Source organism: Haliotis rubra, unplaced genomic scaffold, assembly GCF_003918875.1.
Source record: "Haliotis rubra isolate DU_JTF1 unplaced genomic scaffold, ASM391887v1 Scf53, whole genome shotgun sequence".
In the NCBI taxonomy this organism is placed as follows: Eukaryota; Metazoa; Mollusca; class Gastropoda; order Lepetellida; family Haliotidae; genus Haliotis; species Haliotis rubra.
Window position 1 is genome coordinate 2,694,503 of NW_025767224.1, and position 22,102 is coordinate 2,716,604.

At 40.6% G+C, this 22,102-nt stretch overlaps 1 protein-coding gene across 1 annotated transcript in view; it reads left to right on the top strand.

Moving 5' to 3' along the window:
- Positions 1 to 21,720, top strand: part of LOC124252933 (S-adenosylmethionine sensor upstream of mTORC1-like) — a 39,345-nt gene extending 17,625 nt beyond the window's left edge. Inside the window, exons 3-4 of the mRNA XM_046686613.1 lie at positions 18,557 to 18,671; positions 20,482 to 21,720. Of these exons, the coding sequence (XP_046542569.1) occupies positions 18,557 to 18,671; positions 20,482 to 21,057 (691 nt within the window). The 3' untranslated portion in view covers positions 21,058 to 21,720. The remainder of the gene's footprint in view (positions 1 to 18,556; positions 18,672 to 20,481) is intronic.
- The last annotated feature ends 382 nt before the right edge of the window (positions 21,721 to 22,102 follow it).

Sequence of the window (22,102 nt, forward strand, 5' to 3'; positions counted from 1 at the left end):
TAGTAGGTTCACCGTACAAAATGTGCTTGATGGGGTTTCCAAGGAATAGTAGGTTCACAGTACAAAATGTGCTTGATGGGGTTTCCAAGGAATAGTAGGTTCACAGTACAAAATGTGCTTGATGGGGTTTCCAAGGAATAGTAGGTTCACAGTACAAAATGTGCTTGATGGGGTTTCCAAGGAATAGTAGGTTCACCGTACAAAATGTGCTTGATGGGGTTTCCAAGGAATAGTAGGTTCACAGTACAAAATGTGATTGATGGGGTTTCCAAGGAATAGTAGGTTCACAGTACAAAATGTGCTTGATGATTTTTCTATGGAATAGTAGGTTCACAGTACAAAATGTGCTTGATGATTTTTCCAGGGAATAGTAGGTTCACAGTACAAAATGTGCTTGATGGGGTTTCCAGGGAATAGTAGGTTTACGGTACAAAATGTGCTTCATGATTTTTCCAAGGAATAGTAGGTTCACAGTACAATATGTGCTTGATGATTTTTCCATGGAATAGTAGGTTCACAGTACAAAATGTGCTTGATGGGGTTTCCAGGGAATAGTAGGTTTACGGTACAAAATGTGCTTGATGATTTTTCCAAGGAATAGTAAGTTCACAGTACAAAATGTGCTTGATGGGGTTTCCAAGGAATAGTAGGTTCACAGTACAAAATGTGCTTGGTGGGGTTTCCAGGGAATAGTAGGTTCACAGTACAAAATGTGCTTAGAGGGTTTCCAAGGAATAGTAGGTTCACAGTACAAAATGTGCTTGATGGGGTTTCCAGGGAATAGTAGGTTTACGGTACAAAATGTGCTTGATGATTTTTCCAAGGAATAGTAAGTTCACAGTACAAAATGTGCTTGATGGGGTTTCCAAGGAATAGTAGGTTCACAGTACAAAATGTGCTTGATGATTTTTCCAAGGAATAGTAAGTTCACAGTACAAAATGTGCTTGATGGGGTTTCCAGGGAATAGTAGGTTCACAGTACAAAATGTGCTTGACTGGGTTTCCAAGGAATAGTAGGTTCACAGTACAAAATGTGCTTGATGGGGTTTCCAAGGAATAGTAGGTTTACGGTACAAATTGTGCTTATAGGGTTTCCAAGGAATAGTGGGTTCACAGCACAGCATGTGCTTGATGGGGTTTCCAGGGAATAGTAGATTTACAGTACAAAATGTGCTTATAGGGTTTCCAAGGAATAGTAGGCTCACGGTACAAAATGTGCTTGAAGGTGGATCAGAGTGGCAAATATGTCACAATAACCCAGTGAGCTTCATGGGAGAAGGTACCACAAACATGTTGGTACCATGACACATCATTGATCAATTCGCCTGATGCTCAATGTTGTCAGTTCTCAGATTATGAGATACAAGGAACAAATGCTGTGATAGAACATCACCTAATTACACCATGTTTTTTTGTAATGCACCACCTTAAAATGTTTTCAACATATACAGAGATGTTCTGAAACAAAGTGGACCTAGCTGAACCCGAAATAGTTCATACCTATGGTAATAATATTTTTTCAACCTCCAGGTTAGAATGTGTCCAGGGGTCTTATACTTTGTCAGATCAACAGACATTCCTTTACCAAGAGGGACTAAAATAGTATTTTTCCAAATGTGCTTAGAAATGAAGTGTGAGACACTGATAAAAGTTTAGATTTGGCTGTAATAGTGCTGCAGCAAAGACATCAGTCACTACTCAATCATTGCCCTCCTGTCTTCACAAGTCTCACTGAATGATGTCATATGATGGCATTCGTCAGGTAGATTTAAAAACAGATAATACACATCATAACTAGACATGCTCTAGCTGTTGTGTAAGTAATGATAGGTTTGGATCCATTGACCAATGGGATAATATATTTATATTAAGTTAAGGATTGTTATGATAAACATCAATTTCAATCACAACTGGACGTGCAACCAGGTGTGAAAGTAGTCCCGCTATGGACAGTCATACATGAGACCAGGTTGGCAAAGACTGGACAATTAGCACATCATCAACAAACATCAATTATCCATTTACACTGACAGGCTAGTGTTTCTTTAATCTGAGGCTGATGCCCACAGCAAATAAGGACAACACTATATTCTCCGCATCATTCTGGGGGTCTGTTGTTTAGTCAGCGCTAATGATTTACACTCCGGGTGTGTGGCTTGTGGACCCAGGGAAAATAACTAATAGTGAACAAACATCATCACCTGGGCTCAAATAGGCAAATAAGCAACACTGTAATGCTGTGAAACATCAGTTTTCATGTGTCATATGTCCAGTGTAATTATTCCCACTTGACAACAACTTCTCATTGTCCTAAATGTCATCCTTCATTTCCTATTGTTAACAAATGCTTGTCAAGACCAGGACATGGCTTCCAGGATTGCCTTTTATTCAACACCTCCTGTACTATTTCTTTAAGGACCATCTCAGTCGTATTTGGGTCAGCCTGAGTAATTCTGTAGTGTTAACACAACCTCTATCCTGTATCAGTAATCTTCTGTATCGGAACTTAAACAAGGGCATGTCTGTGGCAAGCAAATTGTCATCACCCCTTGTCACCACCCTTGTCATCACCCCTTGTCACCACCCCTTGTCCACACCCTTGTCACCACCTCTTGTCCACACACTTGTCACTACCCTTGTCACCACCCCTTGTCCACACCCTTGTCATGACCCCTTGTCACCACCCCTTGTCATCACCCTTGTCATCACCCCTTGTCCACACCCTTGTCCACACCCTTGTCATCACCCCTTGTCACCACCCTTGTCATCACCCCTTGTCACCACCCCTTGTCCACACCCTTGTCACCACCTCTTGTCCACACACTTGTCACTACCCTTGTCATCATCCCTTGTCATCACCCTTGTCATCACCCCTTGTCATCACCCCTTGTCCACACCCTTGTCCACACCCTTGTCATCACCCTTGTCATCACCCTTGTCACCACCCCTTGACACCACCTCTTGTCACCACCCCTTGTCACCACCCTTGTCATCACCCCTTGTCCACACCCTTGTCCACACCCTTGTCATCACCCTTGTCCACACCCTTATCACCACCTCTTGTCCACACCCTTATCACCACCTCTTGTCACCACCTTTTGTCACCACCCCTTGTCGCCACCCCTTGTCACCACCCATTGTCACCACCCCTTATCACCACCTCTTGTCACCACCCCTTGTCACCACTTCTTGTCACCACCCCTTGTCACCACTTCTTGTCACCACCCCTTGTCACCACTTCTTGTCACCACCCCTTGTCACCACTTCTTGTCACCACCCCATGTCACCTATTCTTGTCACCACCCGTTGTCACCACCTCTTGTCCCCTTGTCACCACTTCTTGTCACCACCCCATGTCACCACTTCTTGTCACCACCCCTTGTCACCACTTCTTGTCACCACTTCTTGTCACCACCTCTTGTCACCACCTCTTGTCACCACTTCTTGTCACCACCCCTTGTCCACCTCTTGTCACCACCCCTTGTCACCAATCTTTGTCACCACTCCTTGTCACCACCCCATGTCACCACACATTGTCACCACCCAGTGTCACTACTCTTTGTCGCCTACCTTGTCACCACCTCTTGTCACCAAGCCTTTTCACCAGTCCTGGTCACCAGTACTGTCCTGTCTCCTTGTAACTTTAACTCTCAAGGTTATCTCCAATCCACATTCCATGTTTTTTTATTATTATGAAAGAACATCTGTTTTACAGTCTTTTCCTGTCACCGTCTGGGCTTATCATGAATACTATCTGCCCCAGTGGTCCATTAACCTAGGCTCACTGAGGACAACGCTGTCACAAATGGACTTGTCAGTGTAGTGTGGACATCACTGACAACCTTTTTAGATTGATTTGAGTGAGGCGGGAAGACATCAGGAGAATGTCTTCATGTGCCTGAAACAGGGCTGAGGAAAAGGTATCTGTTATACCATGTTTTGTCCACAATGGAGATTCTGTGAATAGTCCCCCAGTATCCCATCCTTTTGTCCTGTAGAGATTCCAGATCAGAGTAGGCCTCCAGTACCCCATGCTTGTCTCCCTGTGGAGATTCTATGACATAATAGGTCCCAGTACCCCATGTTTGTCCTCCTGTGGAGATTCTATGACATAATAGGTCCTCAGTACACCATGGTTGTCTCCCCTGAGGAGAATCCAGGTAAGAATAGGTCCCCAGTACCTCATGCTTGTCTCCCTTTCTAGATTCTGTGACATTATAGGTCCCCAGTACACCATGCTTGTCTCCCTGTGGAGATTCTGTGACATTATAGGTCCCCAGTACCTCATGCTTGTCTCCCTTTCTAGATTCTGTGACATTATAGGTCCCCAGTACACCATGCTTGTCTCCCTGTGGAGATTCTGTGACATTATAGGTCCCCAGTACCTCATGCTTGTCTCCCTTTCTAGATTCTGTGACATTATAGGTCCCCAGTACACCATGCTTGTCTCCCTGTGGAGATTCTGTGACATTATAGGTCCCCAGTACACCATGCTTGTCTCCCTTTCTAGATTCTGTGACATTATAGGTCCCCAGTACACCATGCTTGTCTCCCTGTGGAGATTCTGTGACATTATAGGTCCCCAGTACCTCATGCTTGTCTCCCTTTCTAGATTCTGTGACATTATAGGTCCCCCAGTACACCATGCTTGTCTCCCTGTGGAGATTCTGTGACATTATAGGTCCCCAGTACACCATGCTTGTCACCCTGCGGAGATTCTGTGACATTATAGGCCCCAAGTACACCATGCTTGTCTCCCTGTGGAGATTCTGTGACATTATAGGTCCCCAGTACCCCATGCTTGTCTCCCTTTCTAGATTCTGTGACATTATAGGTCCCCAGTACACCATGCTTGTCTCCCTGTGGAGATTCTGTGACATTATAGGCCCCAAGTACCCCATGCTTGTCTCCCTGTGGAGAATCCAGAGCAGAATAGGTCCCCAACACCTCATGCTTGTCTCCCTGTGGAGAATCCAGGTAAGAATAGTACCCCAGTACCCCATGCTTGTCTCCCTGTGGAGAATCCAGGTAAGAATAGTCCCCCAGTACCCCATGCTTGTCTCCCTGTGGAGAATCCAGGTAAGAATAGTCCCCCAGTACCCCATGCTTGTCTCCCTGTGGAGAATCCAGGTAAGAATAGTACCCCAGTACCCCATGCTTGTCTCCCTGTGGAGAATCCAGGTAAGAATAGTCCCCCAGTACCCAATACTTGTGTTTTCTGTCGTTAACTAGTTTGAGAGTATTATGAGCTGATGCTCCACAAATGCAAGACTAGTTTAGTTAGGCAGTAGCCTGTTTATTCTGTTTACTAATTACCGGATGTTATGTTTGAGTATTCCATTGTTTACCTGGCAAACAGAATGGAGTTGTTGGCGTATCATTAAGCAGGCTGTCACACTATACACAACTCTGCCGTCAACACCCACTATATCCTATTTACCCATCCTGTATGTACATTTGTCCATACGGGCAAGACATAAGTGTTTCAAAGCAAAATACTTGGATTAGCAAACACACAATCTTTCATTCTTTGTCCATCACTAATTGTATGCAAGCAAGAAGCTTTGAGCAACAACCAGCTAGGTTTGTGAAGCAAATGAAATTTGTCAATATTTCACTGTGAAATAAAATGAAAATAGGTTTAAAACATAAACTGACATTTCATCATTCTTCTCCGAGAAATGAAACATCGAGATGTAGCATGTTTGCACACCAAAGAAGCTATCAGGGCCCAGAATACCCCTTGCTAATGTCCCTGTGGACTTGCTGACTCTGCCCTGAATACCCCTTAGTAATGTCCCTGTGGACTTACAGACTCTGCCCTGAATACCTCTTAGAAATGTCCCTGTGGACTTGCAGACTGGTCCCAGAATACCCATTAGTAATGTCCCTGTGGACTTGCTGACTCTGCCCAGAATACCCGTTAGTAATGTCCCTGTGGACTTGCAGACTCTGCCCTGAATACCCATTAGTAATGTCCTTGTGGACTTGCAGACTGGGCCCAGAATACCCCCTAGTAATGTGCCTGTGGATTTGCAGACCGGGCCCGGAATACCCCTTAGTAATGTCCCTGTGGACTTGCAGACTCTGCCCTGAATACCCATTAGTAATGTCCCTGTGGACTTGCAGATCGGGCCCAGAATACCTCTTAGTAATGTCCCTGTGGACTTGCAGATCGGGCCCAGAATACCTCTTAGTAATGCCCCTGTGGACTTGCAGACTGGGCCCAGAATACCCATTAGTAATGTCCCTGTGGACTTGCAGATCGGGCCCAGAATACCTCTTAGTAATGTCCCTGTGGACTTGCAGACTGGGCCCAGAATACCTCTTAGTAATGTCCCTGTGGACTTTGCAGAATCCTCTTTAGATGTCCCCCAGAATACCCATTAGTAATGTCCCTGTGGACTTGCAGATCGGGCCCAGAATACCCCTTAGTAATGTCCCTGTGGACTTGCAGATCGGGCCCAGAATACCTCTTAGTAATGTCCCTGTGGACTTGCAGATCGGGCCCAGAATACCTCTTAGTAATGTCCCTGTGGACTTGCAGATCGGCCCAGAATACCTCTTAGTAATGTCCCTGTGGACTTGCAGATCGGGCCCAGAATACCCTCTTAGTAATGTCCCTGTGGACTTGCAGATCAGTGGACTTGCAGACTCCCAGAATACCTCTTAGTAATGTCCTGTGGACTTGCAGATCGTCCCAGAATACCCATTAGTAATGTCCCTGTGGACTTGCAGGTGGACTGGTCCCAGAATACCCCTTAGTAATGTCCCTGTGGACTTGCAGACTCTGCCCTGAATACCCATTAGTAATGTCCCTGTGGACTTGCAGACTGGGCCCAGAATACCCCTTAGTAATGTCCCTGTGGACTTGCAGATCGGGCCCAGAATACCTCTTAGTAATGTCTAGTAATGTGCCTGTGGATTTGCAGATCGGCCCAGAATACCTCTTAGTAATGTCCCTGTGGACTTGCAGATCGGGCCCAGAATACCCCTTAGTAATGTCCCTGTGGACTTGCAGATCGGGCCCAGAATACCTCTTAGTAATGTCCCTGTGGACTTGCAGATCGGGCCCAGAATACCTCTTAGTAATGTCCCTGTGGACTTGCAGACTGGGCCCAGAATACCCCATTAGTAATGTCCCTGTGGACTTGCAGATCGGGCCCAGAATACCTCTTAGTAATGTCCCTGTGGACTTGCAGACTTGCAGACTCGGCCCAGAATACCTCTTAGTAATGTCCCTGTGGACTTGCAGACTCGGGCCCAGAATACCCCATTAGTAATGTCCCTGTGGACTTGCAGATCGAATACTACCCTTAGTAATGTCCCAGAATAGATCCCGGGCCCCTTAGTAATGTCCCTGTGGACTTGCAGATGGGGCCCAGAATACCTCCTAGTAATGTTAGTAATGTCCCTGTGGACTTGCAGATCGGGCCCAGAATACCTCTTAGTAATGTCCCTGTGGACTTGCAGACTGGGCCCAGAATACCTCTTAGTAATGTCCCTGTGGACTTGCAGGGCCCAGAATACCTCTTAGTAATGTCCCTCTGTACTTATGCTGGGATAAGCCTTTGATGTCACATGGAGTGAGTGAGTGAATTTCATACATTGTTACCATGTGGGAAATTGAACTCATGTCTTCAGTGTGATGAATGAATGGTTTAACCACCAACTTACCCCTACACCCCTAGAGTTCCTCACTCACTCACTCACTCACTCTCACTGAGATATCCCGTAGTGTCATTCTGAAATTTTTTATTTACGTAAGTAACAATTCTGTCTATTAGCTGCAGTGAACTATTTTCACCCTCAAACAGACCTATAGGGAATTGTAATCTTATCATGATAACAAACTGTTAGACTGAATCAGTTTCAGTAATCATCTACAGTAAATCCAGCATGTATTTACATCATGATCTCTACAGTACACTCACGTCCAGCATGTATTTACATCATGATCTCTACAGTACACTTACATCCAGCATGTATTTACATCATGATCTCTACAGTACACTTACATCCAGCATGTATTTACATCATGATCTCTACAGTACACTTACATCCAGCATGTATTTACATCATGATCTCTACAGTACACTTACATCCAGCATGTATTTACATCATGATCTCTACAGTACACTTACATCCAGCATGTATTTACATCATGATCTCTACAGTACACTTACATCCAGCATGTATTTACATCATGATCTCTACAAGTACACTTACATCCAGCATGTATTTACATCATGATCTCTACAGTACACTTACATCCAGCATGTATTTACATCATGATCTCTACAGTACACTTACATCCAGCATGTATTTACATCATGATCTCTACAGTACACTTACATCCAGCATGTATTTACATCATGATCTCTACAGTACACTTTACATCCAGCATGTATTTACATCATGATCTCTTACAGTACACTTACATCCAGCATGTATTTACATCATGATCTCTACAGTACACTTACATCCAGCATGTATTTTACATCATGATCTCTACAGTACACCTCTTACATCCAGCATGTATTTAAATCATGATCTCTACAGTACACTTACATCCAGCATGTATTTAAATCACAGTATGTCCAGATTTTCACATCCAGCATGTATTTACATCATGATCTCTACAGTACACTTTACATCCAGCATGTATTTACATCATGATCTCTTCCAGCATGTATTTCAAATCCATTCTCACAGCACATACGTCCAGCATGTATTTACATCATGATCTCTAAGCACACCTTACATCCAGCATGTAACATCATGATCTCTACAGTACACTTACATCCAGCATGTATTTAAATCATGATCTCTACAGTACACACTTACATCCAGCATGTATTTAAATCATGATCTCTACTGTACACTTACATCCAGCATGTATTTACATCATGATCTCTACAGTACACTTACATCCAGCATGTATTTACATCATGATCTCTCAGCAGTACACTTACATCCAGCATGTATTTTAAATCATGATCTCTACAGTACACTTACACACATCCAGCATGTATTTAACATCATGATCTCTACAGTACACTTTACATCCAGCATGTATTTACATCATGATCTCTACAGTACACTTACATCCAGCATGTATTTAAATCATGATCTCTACAGTACACTTACATCCAGCATGTATTTACATCATGATCTCTACAGTACACTTACATCCAGCATGTATTTATCATCATCATGATCTCTACAGTACACTTACATCCAGCATGTATTTACATCATGATTCTCTACAGTACACTTACATCCAGCATGTATTTTACATCATGATCTCTACAGTACACTAACATCCAGCATGTATTTATTAATCATGATCTCTACAGTACACTTACATCCAGCATGTATTTACATCATGATCTCTACAGTACACTTACATCCAGCATGTATTTAAATCATGATCTCTACAGTACACTTACATCCAGCATGTATATACTTACATCCAGCATGTATTTACATCATGATCTCTACAGTACACTTACATCCAGCATGTATTTAAATCATGATCTCTACAGTACACTTACATCCAGCATGTATTTACATCATGATCTCTACAGTACACTTACATCCAGCATGTATTTACATCATGATCTCTACAGTACACTTACATCCAGCATGTATTTAAATCATGATCTCTACAGTACACTTACATCCAGCATGTATATTTACATCATGATCTCTACAGTACACTTACATCCAGCATGTATTTACATCATGATCTCTACAGTACACTTTACATCCAGCATGTATTTACATCATGATCTCTACAGTACACTTACATCCAGCATGTATTTAAATCATGATCTCTACAGTACACTTTACATCCAGCATGTATTTAAATCATGATCTCTACAGTACACTTACATCCAGCATGTATTTAAATCATGATCTCTACAGTACACTTACTTACATCCAGCATGTATTTAAATCATGATCTCTACAGTACACCTTACATCCAGCATGTATTTACATCATGATCTCCTACATGATACTTACTCCAGCATGTATTTACATCATGATCTCTACAGTACACTTACATCCAGCATGTATTTACATCATGATCTCTACAGTACACTTACATCCAGCATGTATTTACATCATGATCTCTACAGTACACTTACATCCAGCATGTATTTACATCATGATCTCTACAGTACACTTACATCCAGCATGTATTTACATCATGATCTCTCTCTATCCAGCATGTATTTAAATCATGATCTCTACAGTTTACATCCAGCATGTATTTAAATCATGATCTCTACAGTACACTTACATCCAGCATGTATTTATCATGATCTCTACAGTACACTTTACATCCAGCATGTATTTAAATCATGATCTCTACAGTACACTTACATCCAGCATGTATCATTTACATCATGATCATCTACAGTACAATCATGATCTCACATGTACACTTTACATCATGTATCTAAATCATGATCTCTACAGTACACTTACATCCAGCATGTATTTAAATCATGATCTCTACAGTACACTTACATCCAGCATGTATTTACATCATGATCTCTACAGTACACTTACATCCAGCATGTATTTACATCATGATCTCTACAGTACACTTACATCCAGCATGTATTTACATCATGATCTCTACAGTACACTTACATCCAGCATGTATTTACATCATGATCTCTACAGTACACTTACATCCAGCATGTATTTAAATCATGATCTCTACAGTACACTTACATCCAGCATGTATTTACATCATGATCTCTACAGTACACTTACATCCAGCATGTATTTACATCATGATCTCTACAGTACACTTACATCCAGCATGTATTTAAATCATGATCTCTACAGTACACTTACATCCAGCATGTATTTACATCATGATCTCTACAGTACACTTACATCCAGCATGTATGTATTTACATCTCACTGATCTCTACAGTATTTACACTTACGATCTACAGCATGCATTTAGCATGTATTTGATCTCTACTCTACAGTACACTTACATCCAGCATGTATTTACATCATGATGATCTCTACAGTACACTTACATCCAGCATGTATTTACATCATGATCTCTACAGTACACTTACATCCCAGCATGTATTTACATCATGACTTCTACAGCATGTATTTACATCCAGTATGTATCCATTATGTATCATGATCTCTACAGTACACTTACATCCAGCATGTATTTACATCATGATCTCTACAGTACACTCAACATCAGCATGTATTTACATCATGATCTCTACAGTACTTACATCCAGCATGTATTTACATCATGATCTCTACAGTACACTTACATCCAGCATGTATTTAAATCATGATCTCTACAGTACACTTACATCCAGCATGTATTTAAATCATGATCTCTACAGTACACTTACATCCAGCATGTATTTAAATCATGATCTCTACAGTACACTTACATCCAGCATGTATTTACATCATGATCTCTACAGTACACTTACATCCAGCATGTATTTACATCATGATCTCTACAGTACACTTACATCCAGCATGTATTTACATCATGATCTCTACAGTACACTTACATCCAGCATGTATTTAAATCATGATCTCTACAGTACACTTACATCCAGCATGTATTTACATCATGATCTCTACAGTACACTTACATCCAGCATGTATTTACATCATGATCTCTACAGTACACTTACATCCAGCATGTATTTTAAATCATGATCTCTACAGTACACTTACATCCAGCATGTATTTACATCATGATCTCTACAGTACACTTTACATCCAGCATGTATTTACATCATGATCTCTACAGTACACTTACATCCAGCATGTATTTACATCATGATCTCTACAGTACACTTACATCCAGCATGTATTTACATCATGATCTCTACAGTACACTTACATCCAGCATGTATTTACATCATGATCTCTACAGTACACTTACATCCAGCATGTATTTTACATCATGATCTCTCTAGTACACTTACATCCAGCATGTATTTACATCATGATCTCTACAGTACACTTACATCCAGCATGTATTTACATCATGACTCTCTCACAGTACACCATCCAGCATGTATTTACATCATGATCTCTACAGTACACTTTACATCCAGCATGTATTTAAATCATGATCTCTACAGTACACTTACATCCAGCATGTATTTACATCATGATCTCTACAGTACACTTACATCCAGCATGTATTTAAATCATGATCTCTACAGTACACTTACATCCAGCATGTATTTACATCATGATCTCTACAGTACACTTACATCCAGCATGTATTTAAATCATGATCTCTACAGTACACTTACATCCAGCATGTATTTAAATCATGATCTCTACAGTACACTTACATCCAGCATGTATTTAACATCATGATCTCTACAGTACACTTACATCCAGCATGTACTTAAATCATGATCTCTACAGTACACTTCATCCAGCATGTATTTAAATCATGATCTCTACAGTACACTTACATCCACCATGTATTTACATCATGATCTCTACAGTACATCATGATCTCTATCATGATCTACAGTACACTTACATCCAGCATGTATTTAAATCATGATCTCTACAGTACACTTACATCCAGCATGTATTTAAATCATGATCTCTACAGTACACTTACATCCAGCATGTATTTAAATCATGATCTCTACAGTACACTTTACATCCAGCATGTATTTGCATCATGATCTCTACAGTACACTTACATCCAGCATGTATTTACATCATGATCTCTACAGTACACTTTACATCCAGCATGTATTTACATCATGATCTCTACAGTACACTTACATCCAGCATGTATTTACATCATGATCTCTACAGTACACTTTACATCCAGTATGTATTTACATCATGATCTCTACAGTACACTTACATCCAGCATGTATTTACATCATGATCTCTACAGGTACACTTACATCCAGCATGTATTTACATCATGATCTCTACAGTACACTTACATCCAGCATGTATTTAAATCATGATCTCTACAGTACACTTACATCCAGCATGTATTTACATCATGATCTCTACAGTACACTTACATCCAGCATGTATTTACATCATGATCTCTACAGTACACTTACATCCAGCATGTATTTACATCATGATCTCTACAGTACACTTACATCCAGCATGTATTTACATCATGATCTCTTACACTTACATCCAGCATGTATTTAAATCATGATCTCTACAGTACACTTACATCCAGCGTATGTATTTACATCATGATCTCTACAGTACACTTACATCCAGTATGTATTTACATCATGATCTCTACAGTACACTTACATCCAGCAATGTATTTACATCATATCTCTACAGTACACTTACATCCAGCAATGTATTTACATCATGATCTCTACAGTACACTTACATCCAGCATGTATTTACATCATGATCTCTGGTACACTTACATCCAGCATGTACTTTGCATCATGATCTCTACAGTACACTTACATCCAGCGTATGTATTTACATCATGATCTCTACAGTACACTTTACATCCAGCATGTATTTTACATCATGATCTCTACAGTACACTTACATCCAGCATGTATTTACATCATGATCTCTACAGTACACTTACATCCAGCATGTATTTACATCATGATCTCTACGGTACACTTACATCCAGCATGTATTTACATCATGATCTCTACAGTACACTTACATCCAGCATGTATTTACATCATGATCTCTACAGTACACTTACATCCAGCATGTATTTACATCATGATCTCTACAGTACACTTACATCCAGCATGTATTTACATCATGATCTCTACAGTACACTACTTACATCCAGCATGTATGTTACATCATGATCTCTACAGTACACCCTACATCCAGCATGTATTTACATCATGATCTCTACAGTACACTTACATCCAGCATGTATTTACATCATGATCTCTACGGTACACTTACATCCAGCATGTACTTAAATCATGATCTCTACAGTACACTTACATCCAGCATGTATTTACATCATGATCTCTACAGTACACTTACATCCAGCATGTATTTACATCATGATCTCTACAGTACACTTACATCCAGCATGTATTTACATCATGATCTCTACAGTACACTTACATCCAGCATGTATTTACATCATGATCTCTACAGTACACTTACATCCAGCATGTATTTACATAATGATCTCTACAGTACACTTACATCTAGCATGTATTTACATCATGATCTCTACAGTACACTTACATCCAGCATGTATTTACATCATGATCTCTACAGTACACTTACATCCAGCATGTATTTACATCATGATCTCTACAGTACACTTACATCCAGCATGTATTTACATCATGATCTCTACAGTACACTTACATCCAGCATGTATTTACATCATGATCTCTACAGTACACTTACATCCAGCATGTATACACTTACATCCAGCATGTATGTACATCATGATCTCTACAGTACACTTACATCCAGCATGTATTTACATCATGATCTCTACAGTACACTTACATCCAGCATGTATTTACATCATGATCTCTACAGTACACTTACATCCAGCATGTATTTACATCATGATCTCTACAGTACACTTACATCCAGCATGTATTTACATCATGATCTCTACAGTACACTTACAGAGTTGTGATCCCTCACTGCAGTAGTTACAATCAACACAGAATCAATCAATACTGAGCAGATCAACCCTCAGTAACAGATGATAAACCAACTCTTTGTGTGGCCAATTTATGTGGTATTCAAGTACATTTGGTTAATTTCCAAATTATTAGCTGTCATTTTGGATGTCTAACATTTTCCTTCATTTGTCGTCACACTGAAGACCCGGGTTCGATTCCCCACATGGGTGCAATGTGTGAAGCCCATTTCTGGTGTCTCCCACCGTGATATTGCTGTAATATTGCTAAAAGCGGTGTAAAACTAAACTCACTCACTCACTCCTTCAGGTGTCATTTTTAAGTTGTACTGGGATGACATAATTAGTTTCTGTGAAACCATATTACCATATATTTACATCTGTGCATAAATTAAGCACCACCCTATATTTTCACCAATTAAGTTTGTCTGAAATTAACTTCTAAACTCTTTCCAAAAACATAACCTTTATAATTTGATAGAGCAAGCATTTAATATTTCAAAAACGAAAACATCATTGAAATTACCATGTACTTTAATTAGGATAATTGCCTATATTTGAACCAGGTGTTTTTCTTTCCTAAAACAAGTTAGCTTATTTTGAAAAGTGAAAGTAATAAGTGATTGTTGTGTGGCCTATAAATTTGTTATTTATTGTGAATGGATGAAAGTTTGTAAACTAAGATTTAGGAAAAGTTGGAGTCAAACTGAAAAAAGGAAAATTGTAAAATGCAGTATAAGTTGCTTTACAAACAAAACAAACATATTTTAGTTGTAATTATCAGTATCCGGCAAGGAGAAGTGTTTATTCATTACAATAAACTCAAAATCATAAAAGATTTATTCTAGAATCTTATTAATGTAGCCTTTTTCAGTTTTTGTCAGTTAGCAATCTGAATTGTTGGAAAAAGGTCTGAATCTTTGACATTTGGGTTCTTCCTGATTATGCATAATTAAAGCTTACTTGATGTGTAAATGTCATCTTTGTATATAACAGAATTGTTATTTTTAGTGTTGTTTGAGAAGGAGAGGAATAGTTATTTTGGGTGGTACTTAATTAATGCACAATATACACACGCACACACCCACACACGCACATACACACTCACCCTAACCCACCCCTATTTTGCAGTATTATTTTTCATGCCCAACCCCATCTTGTCACTAGCCAACCCCACTCCTGTCATCAATAACCTGTCTCTATATTTCTGTGCACATGTACTTGTTCTGTGGAGGTTGCTGCTGTCTCTCTATCCTGGGGCCTGTAGGGGTTGTGCCCCTCATGGCAGCCTGCTGTAGGACAGCTCCCCAGATACCTGTACTTGTTCTGTGGAGGTTGCTGCTGTCTCTCTATCCTGGGGCCTGTAGGGGTTGTGCCCCTCATGGCAGCCTGCTGTAGGACAGCTCCCCAGATACCTGTACTTGTTCTGTGGAGGTTGCTGCTGTCTCTCTATCCTGGGGCCTGTAGGGGTTGTGCCCCTCATGGCAGCCTGCTGTAGGACAGCTCCCCAGATACCTGTACTTGTTCTGTGGAGGTTGCTGCTGTCTCTCTATCCTGGGGCCTATAGGGGTTGTGCCCCTCATGGCAGCCAGCTGTAGGACAGCTCCCCACATACCTGTACTTGTTCTGTGGAGGTTGATGCTGTCTCTCTATCCTGGGGCCTATAGGGGTTGTTCCCCTCATGGCAGCCAGCTGTAGGACAGCTCCCCACATACCTGTACTTGTTCTGTGGAGGGTTGATGCTGTCTCTCTATCCTGGGGCCTATAGGGGTTGTTCCCCTCAATATTGCCAGCTGTAGGACAGCTCCCCCAGATACCTGTATTTGTTCTGTGGAGGTTTATGCTGTCTCTCTATCCTGGGGCCTGTAGGGGTTGTGCCCCTCATGGCAGTCCTGGCAGGACAGCTCCCCACATACCTGTACTTGTTCTGTGGAGGTTGCTGCTGTCTCTCTATCCTGGGGCCTGTAGGGGTTGTGTCCCCTCATGGCAGCCCGCTGTAGGACAGCTCCCCAGATACCTGTACTTGTTCTGTGGAGGTTGCAGCTGTCTCTCTATCCTGGGGCCTGTAGGGGTTGTTCCCCTCATGGCGCCCCGCTGTAGGACAGCTCCCCACATACCTGTACTTGTTCTGTGGAGGTTGCAGCTGTCTCTCTCCTGGGGGGCGGTGGGGTAGCCTAATGGTTAAAGCGTTGGCCTGTCACGCCGAAGACCCGGGTTTGATTCCCCACATGGGTACAATGTGTGAAGCCCATTTCTGGCTTGGGAATGAAATGTCAATGTATCCTGACAATATGGCACGCTCATAATATATATCACTGAATTTTCTGAAGTCATGTACGATGACGATATGTGTGTTGATCAAGTCAAGACTGAAAAACAAAACAAATCTAGTCAGCTATGGAATCAGCTTCAAGAAACCAATAACTGTTAGAGGAGAAAAAGGTTTTATGTACTTAAGATTTCACAGGCTGTGTAATGGTCTATATTGTCCAGACTATTCTCTGTTTTTGACAGGCAGCTGTCATACAGAGTGTGGTGTTAAACAACAAACAAACAGTTTTTAGACATAGTATGTATGTGTTATCAAGCGTGTGTTTATTTTGACTGGCAATATTTGATTATTCTGGTTTATCAATCCTGCTTGAAGTTTTACTACATAATTAACTGCCAATATTGTAAGTATTTCTGCCATCTGTTGTTTTCATGAAATTCGTTTTATTGATCAGCCAATCCTAAATGATGAAACTTGGAAATAAATTCTGAAATTGTGAGGTTTTTATTTATAAAACACACACACACACATGCACATTTTTTTTTTTACACACACATATGCATTGTCAAAAGTTGTTCATATAACACATTATTTTGCAAATATGACATGAGGTCCTCAACAAATATTGCACAGAAGGCAACATTATCTGATAACATTTTGAAGAGCAAGGATAATGAAATAAGAGTGTGGTTTATGTTTGAATAATATTTCTTGTAATATCTGTTAACCATAAACAAAAAACAGAACCTGACCATTTATGGATTATCTGTTCAAATGCTACTTTCTCAATTTCAGATTTTTCTGTTTTATAATTTACATAATGTACGGTATGTACAATTAGCTATTGTCTGTGTCAAAGTCCATAAACCATGTGATTTTTTCTTCCCAGTCCTTACTGTATTGCTTAGGCCTAACTGATACCCCAGTGATGGGGAATGCTGCTCATGCTTCCAGTTCCACTGTTGAGTGATATACTGTCTGACTGTGATACGGCTTGTATATCCCGGACTGGTGTTACAAATTTACTGACTGGAGGTCACTGGTTTGACCACAGTGTCATGATAAAATATGGTACTTGTTGTTGCACTGGCTAGCATTCTGAGGGATAAAAAAAGGACTGATTAGATGTTAATTTATTTATGCTCAGTATGTGTGGAATGAGCATTCATTCATTCATTCATTCATTCATTCATTCATTCATTCATTCATTCATTCATTCATTTTGCACCCGTAAAGATCCGGGTTAGAATCTTGATCTTCAGTAACCCATGCTTGTCGTAAGAGGCGACTAATGGGATCGGGTGGTCAGGCTTGCTGACTTGGTTGATACATGTCATCTGTTCCCAATGGTTTAGATCGATGCTCATGCTGTTGATCACTGGATTGTCTGGTCCAGACTCGATTATTTACATACCGCTGCCATATAGCTGGAATATTGCTGAGTGCAACGTAAAACTAAACTCACTCACTCACTCATTTTGCTTGATAATGTCAATCCCAAGTATTTTAACAGAACATTTTAACAAACTGTTTTCTTTTTTCTTTGGACCATGAATAGGACAAGGATATTTGTTATGTTCTCAACATTTCTAACCTTACAGCAGCCTGCCATTTTCGGGGAAGATCCGCCTGTTGGACGTAGGTAGCTGCTACAACCCCTTCGAGCAGTTTGAGGAGTTCCTTGCTATAGGCATCGATATAAGCCCAGCTAAACCTGTGAGTCGTTTTAGTAGGCCATAAAAAATTTATTGTCTTTCGAAAAATATATACATTACCATACTGACACCCAATTGAGTTAATCCAGTTTTTCAGTCAGGTCTGTTGACATCCTTTGCATTTTGGACACATTTTTTGATATAATAAATGCATAGAAATTTGTAAACTTTGCATGAATGTTCCCAGCTATGTTGTGAAAACATGCAGGCAGAATTCCAATCCAATTATTGGCATGCCCTCCACGGAAGCAGTAAATGTCATATTTTATCAGTTTCCAGCTATTTGTGAATGTATCAATATGAAATCATATATATGTGGTGCACAGATTAACATATACTTTCTCAGTATATTTTGATTCTTTTTCTTTGTTCAGCTCATTACCATTGGGCATATATATTTGGTGCGCAGATTAACATATACTTTCTCAGTATATTTTGATTCTTTTTTTCTTTGTTCAGCTCATTACCATTGGGCTTCATTTAGAATAATTCTCTTAAAGTGGCTACATTTTTCAGCTCACTTATATCATCTCTTATTTGTCCAGTGTCTAGCAGGTGTCAGGCATCATCCTTAAAACATCTGGGACGGTGGGGTAGCCTAGTGGTTAAAGCGTTCACTCACCACGCTGAAGACCCAGGTTCGCTTCCCCACATGGGTACAATGTGTGAAGCCATTTTCCCTGATATTGCTGGAATATTGCTAAAAGTGATGAAAAGTAAATTCACTCACTTAACACATCTGTACAGGAACCACTGAAACTATGGTAGTGAAACATCACAGACTGGTTCCCACCATGGATCACAAACCCAGTTTCTTAAGTGGTTCGAATTTCATACTTGAATATGGCGGCCATGTAGTGTTGTGTAGTTGGTAGTGAGAGCTGATGTTGACTGGGTTTTAGTACTTGTGCTGATGGTAAGATACATACAAATAGATTGTGTGTTCAAGCTCAGTGATGTAGTTAGATGATTGTACGTTATCTTTCATATACGACTTGGATCAGAGCTCACTGTATTGATCACTGGGTTATCTGATCCAGAGATGATTATTCAGACCTCCAAAATATGGCTGGAATATTGCAGAGAAGGGCATTTCACACCTAACTAATATGACTAATCAATTGTAATATGTTTAAGAAAATATTCAGATGAGCTACAGAGTGTAATGGCTCCATTGTTTGTCACTAGTCATCAGACTCAGTATGGTCCATGTCATGGTTAGGGTGACTGCAGTTACAAGACAGACAATACAAGAAAAATGTGGTAGTCTGTGTTTTGGGACAGGTATTCTTTAAACTTGTTCAGAAAAACGTTTAGAATTGGTTTAAAGTAATTCATTCATAGGAAGTAGTTTGTGAAATCATGAGCCTTGAAGATTAACAGCAGTCTCCACGGAGCTGTACAAAGTGCAGGGAAAGTGCTCTACATGTCATGGTCTTGCTTGTTGAAAATGTCCCACTTTGTGATTCTGTGAGTTTGTGAGTGAGTGAGTTTGGTTTACACCGCTTTTAGCAATATTCCAGCAATATCACGACGGGAGACACCAGAAATGGGCTTCACGCATTGTGCCCATGTGGGGAATAGAACCCGTGCCTTCGGTGAGACGAGCGAACACTTTAAACACTAGGCTACCCCACTGACCCTTGAAGAAAAGAGAAAACAATGTTAGGTTGCATCTATATTTGGTTTGAATTCATGTACTAGTAAAACTTGTAAGGACCACCTGATTCTTCAGTGTTACTATTGTAATCTGTCATGCCATTACAACTACGGTATATTTTAGCAGTATATTTGAAAATGTTGTCTTTCAGAGTGTCTACCACTGTGATTTCCTTCATCTGGAGATGACGGACCCATTGCAGGTTGCCATGGATACACTGGACACATATGTCAGCAACTTGCGGGACCCAATTGAGCGACTTCCTCACCAGATATTCCATGTTGTAGTGTTTTCGCTTCTTCTAGAGTACCTACCGTCCGCCTACCAGCGTTGGCTGTGCTGCCAGAAAGCGCACAGTCTGCTCATGCTGAACGGACTCCTCCTGATCGTCACCCCCGACTCGCATCAGCAGCATCGAAACGCTGCCATGATGAAAAGTTGGCGAGTGGCAATAGAATCCATGGGCTTTCAGAGGTGGCGTTACATCAAGCTAGACCACATACACTGCATGGCTTTCCGCAAGGTGGAGAAGCCGGACACTGGACACTGTTTACTGGAGGGCGTGTCTCCCGACATGCTGCACATTCCTCAAGACTACAACAATGCTGGACTGGAGACGAGTCTCTTCAGTCATTCAATGCCATTCGCTACAGAAGATGAAGACTTTTTTAGACAGTCTCTTCAAGAGCTGCCACATATTGCTTCGGACGATGAAGATTTTCTCTGAGTATATTTTATCAAATTCAACTGACCTAAAATAAATGTGTTATTGTCCTGATGAACCAGCTTTTAGAAGGGTCAGTTGGTATGCAAATGTTTATATTTATCAACATTTACTGGAGCTGGTAGATGTGTTAGCACAGTACAGAAACATTGGTGAGGAGGAAAAGAGAACATCGATAGTTCTTACGTATATGGTGAGGAGGAAAAGAGAACATCGATAGTTCTTACGTATATGGTGAGGAGGAAAAGAGAACATCGATCGATAGTTCTTACGTATATGGTGAGGAGGAAAAGAGAACATCGATCGATAGTTTTTACGTATATGGTGAGGAGGAAAAGAGAACATCGATAGTTCTTACGTATATGGTGAGGAGGAAAAGAGAACATCGATAGTTCTTACGTATATGGTGAGGAGGAAAGCGAGAACATCGATAGTTTTTACATATATGGTGAGGAGGAAAAGAGAAACATCGATAGTTTTACGTATATGGTGAGGAGGAAAAGAGAACATCGATAGTTTTTACGTATATGGTGAGGAGGAAAAGAGAACATCGATAGTTTTTACGTATATGGTGAGGAGGAAAAGAGAACATCGCTAGTTTTTATGTATATGGTGAGGAGGAAAAGAGAACATCGATAGTTTTTACGTATATGGTGAGGAGGAAAAGAGACCATCGCTAGTTTTACATTATATGGTGAGGAGGAAAAGAGAACATCGCTAGTTTTTACGTATATGGTGAGGAGGAAAAGAGAACATCGATAGTTTTACATGGTGAGGAGGAAAAGAGAACATCGAGTTTTACGTATATGTTTTAACTATGGTGCCTAGTCTGAGTCTAGTTTTTTTACATAAAAATTATTCAAGAAAATCAATCTTTCAATCCTGTTTCATTTTATGTATCTTGAATATTTTGTACATCTAGTCATGTCTATGAGTAAGGTAAGCACTGCTTGGTACCATAATACCTAATTCAGTGCTGTCGATTACCTAAACTATTGCTTCTGCATCAATTATATGGCACACAGATGAGCGGTGCCTGGTTCTCTTC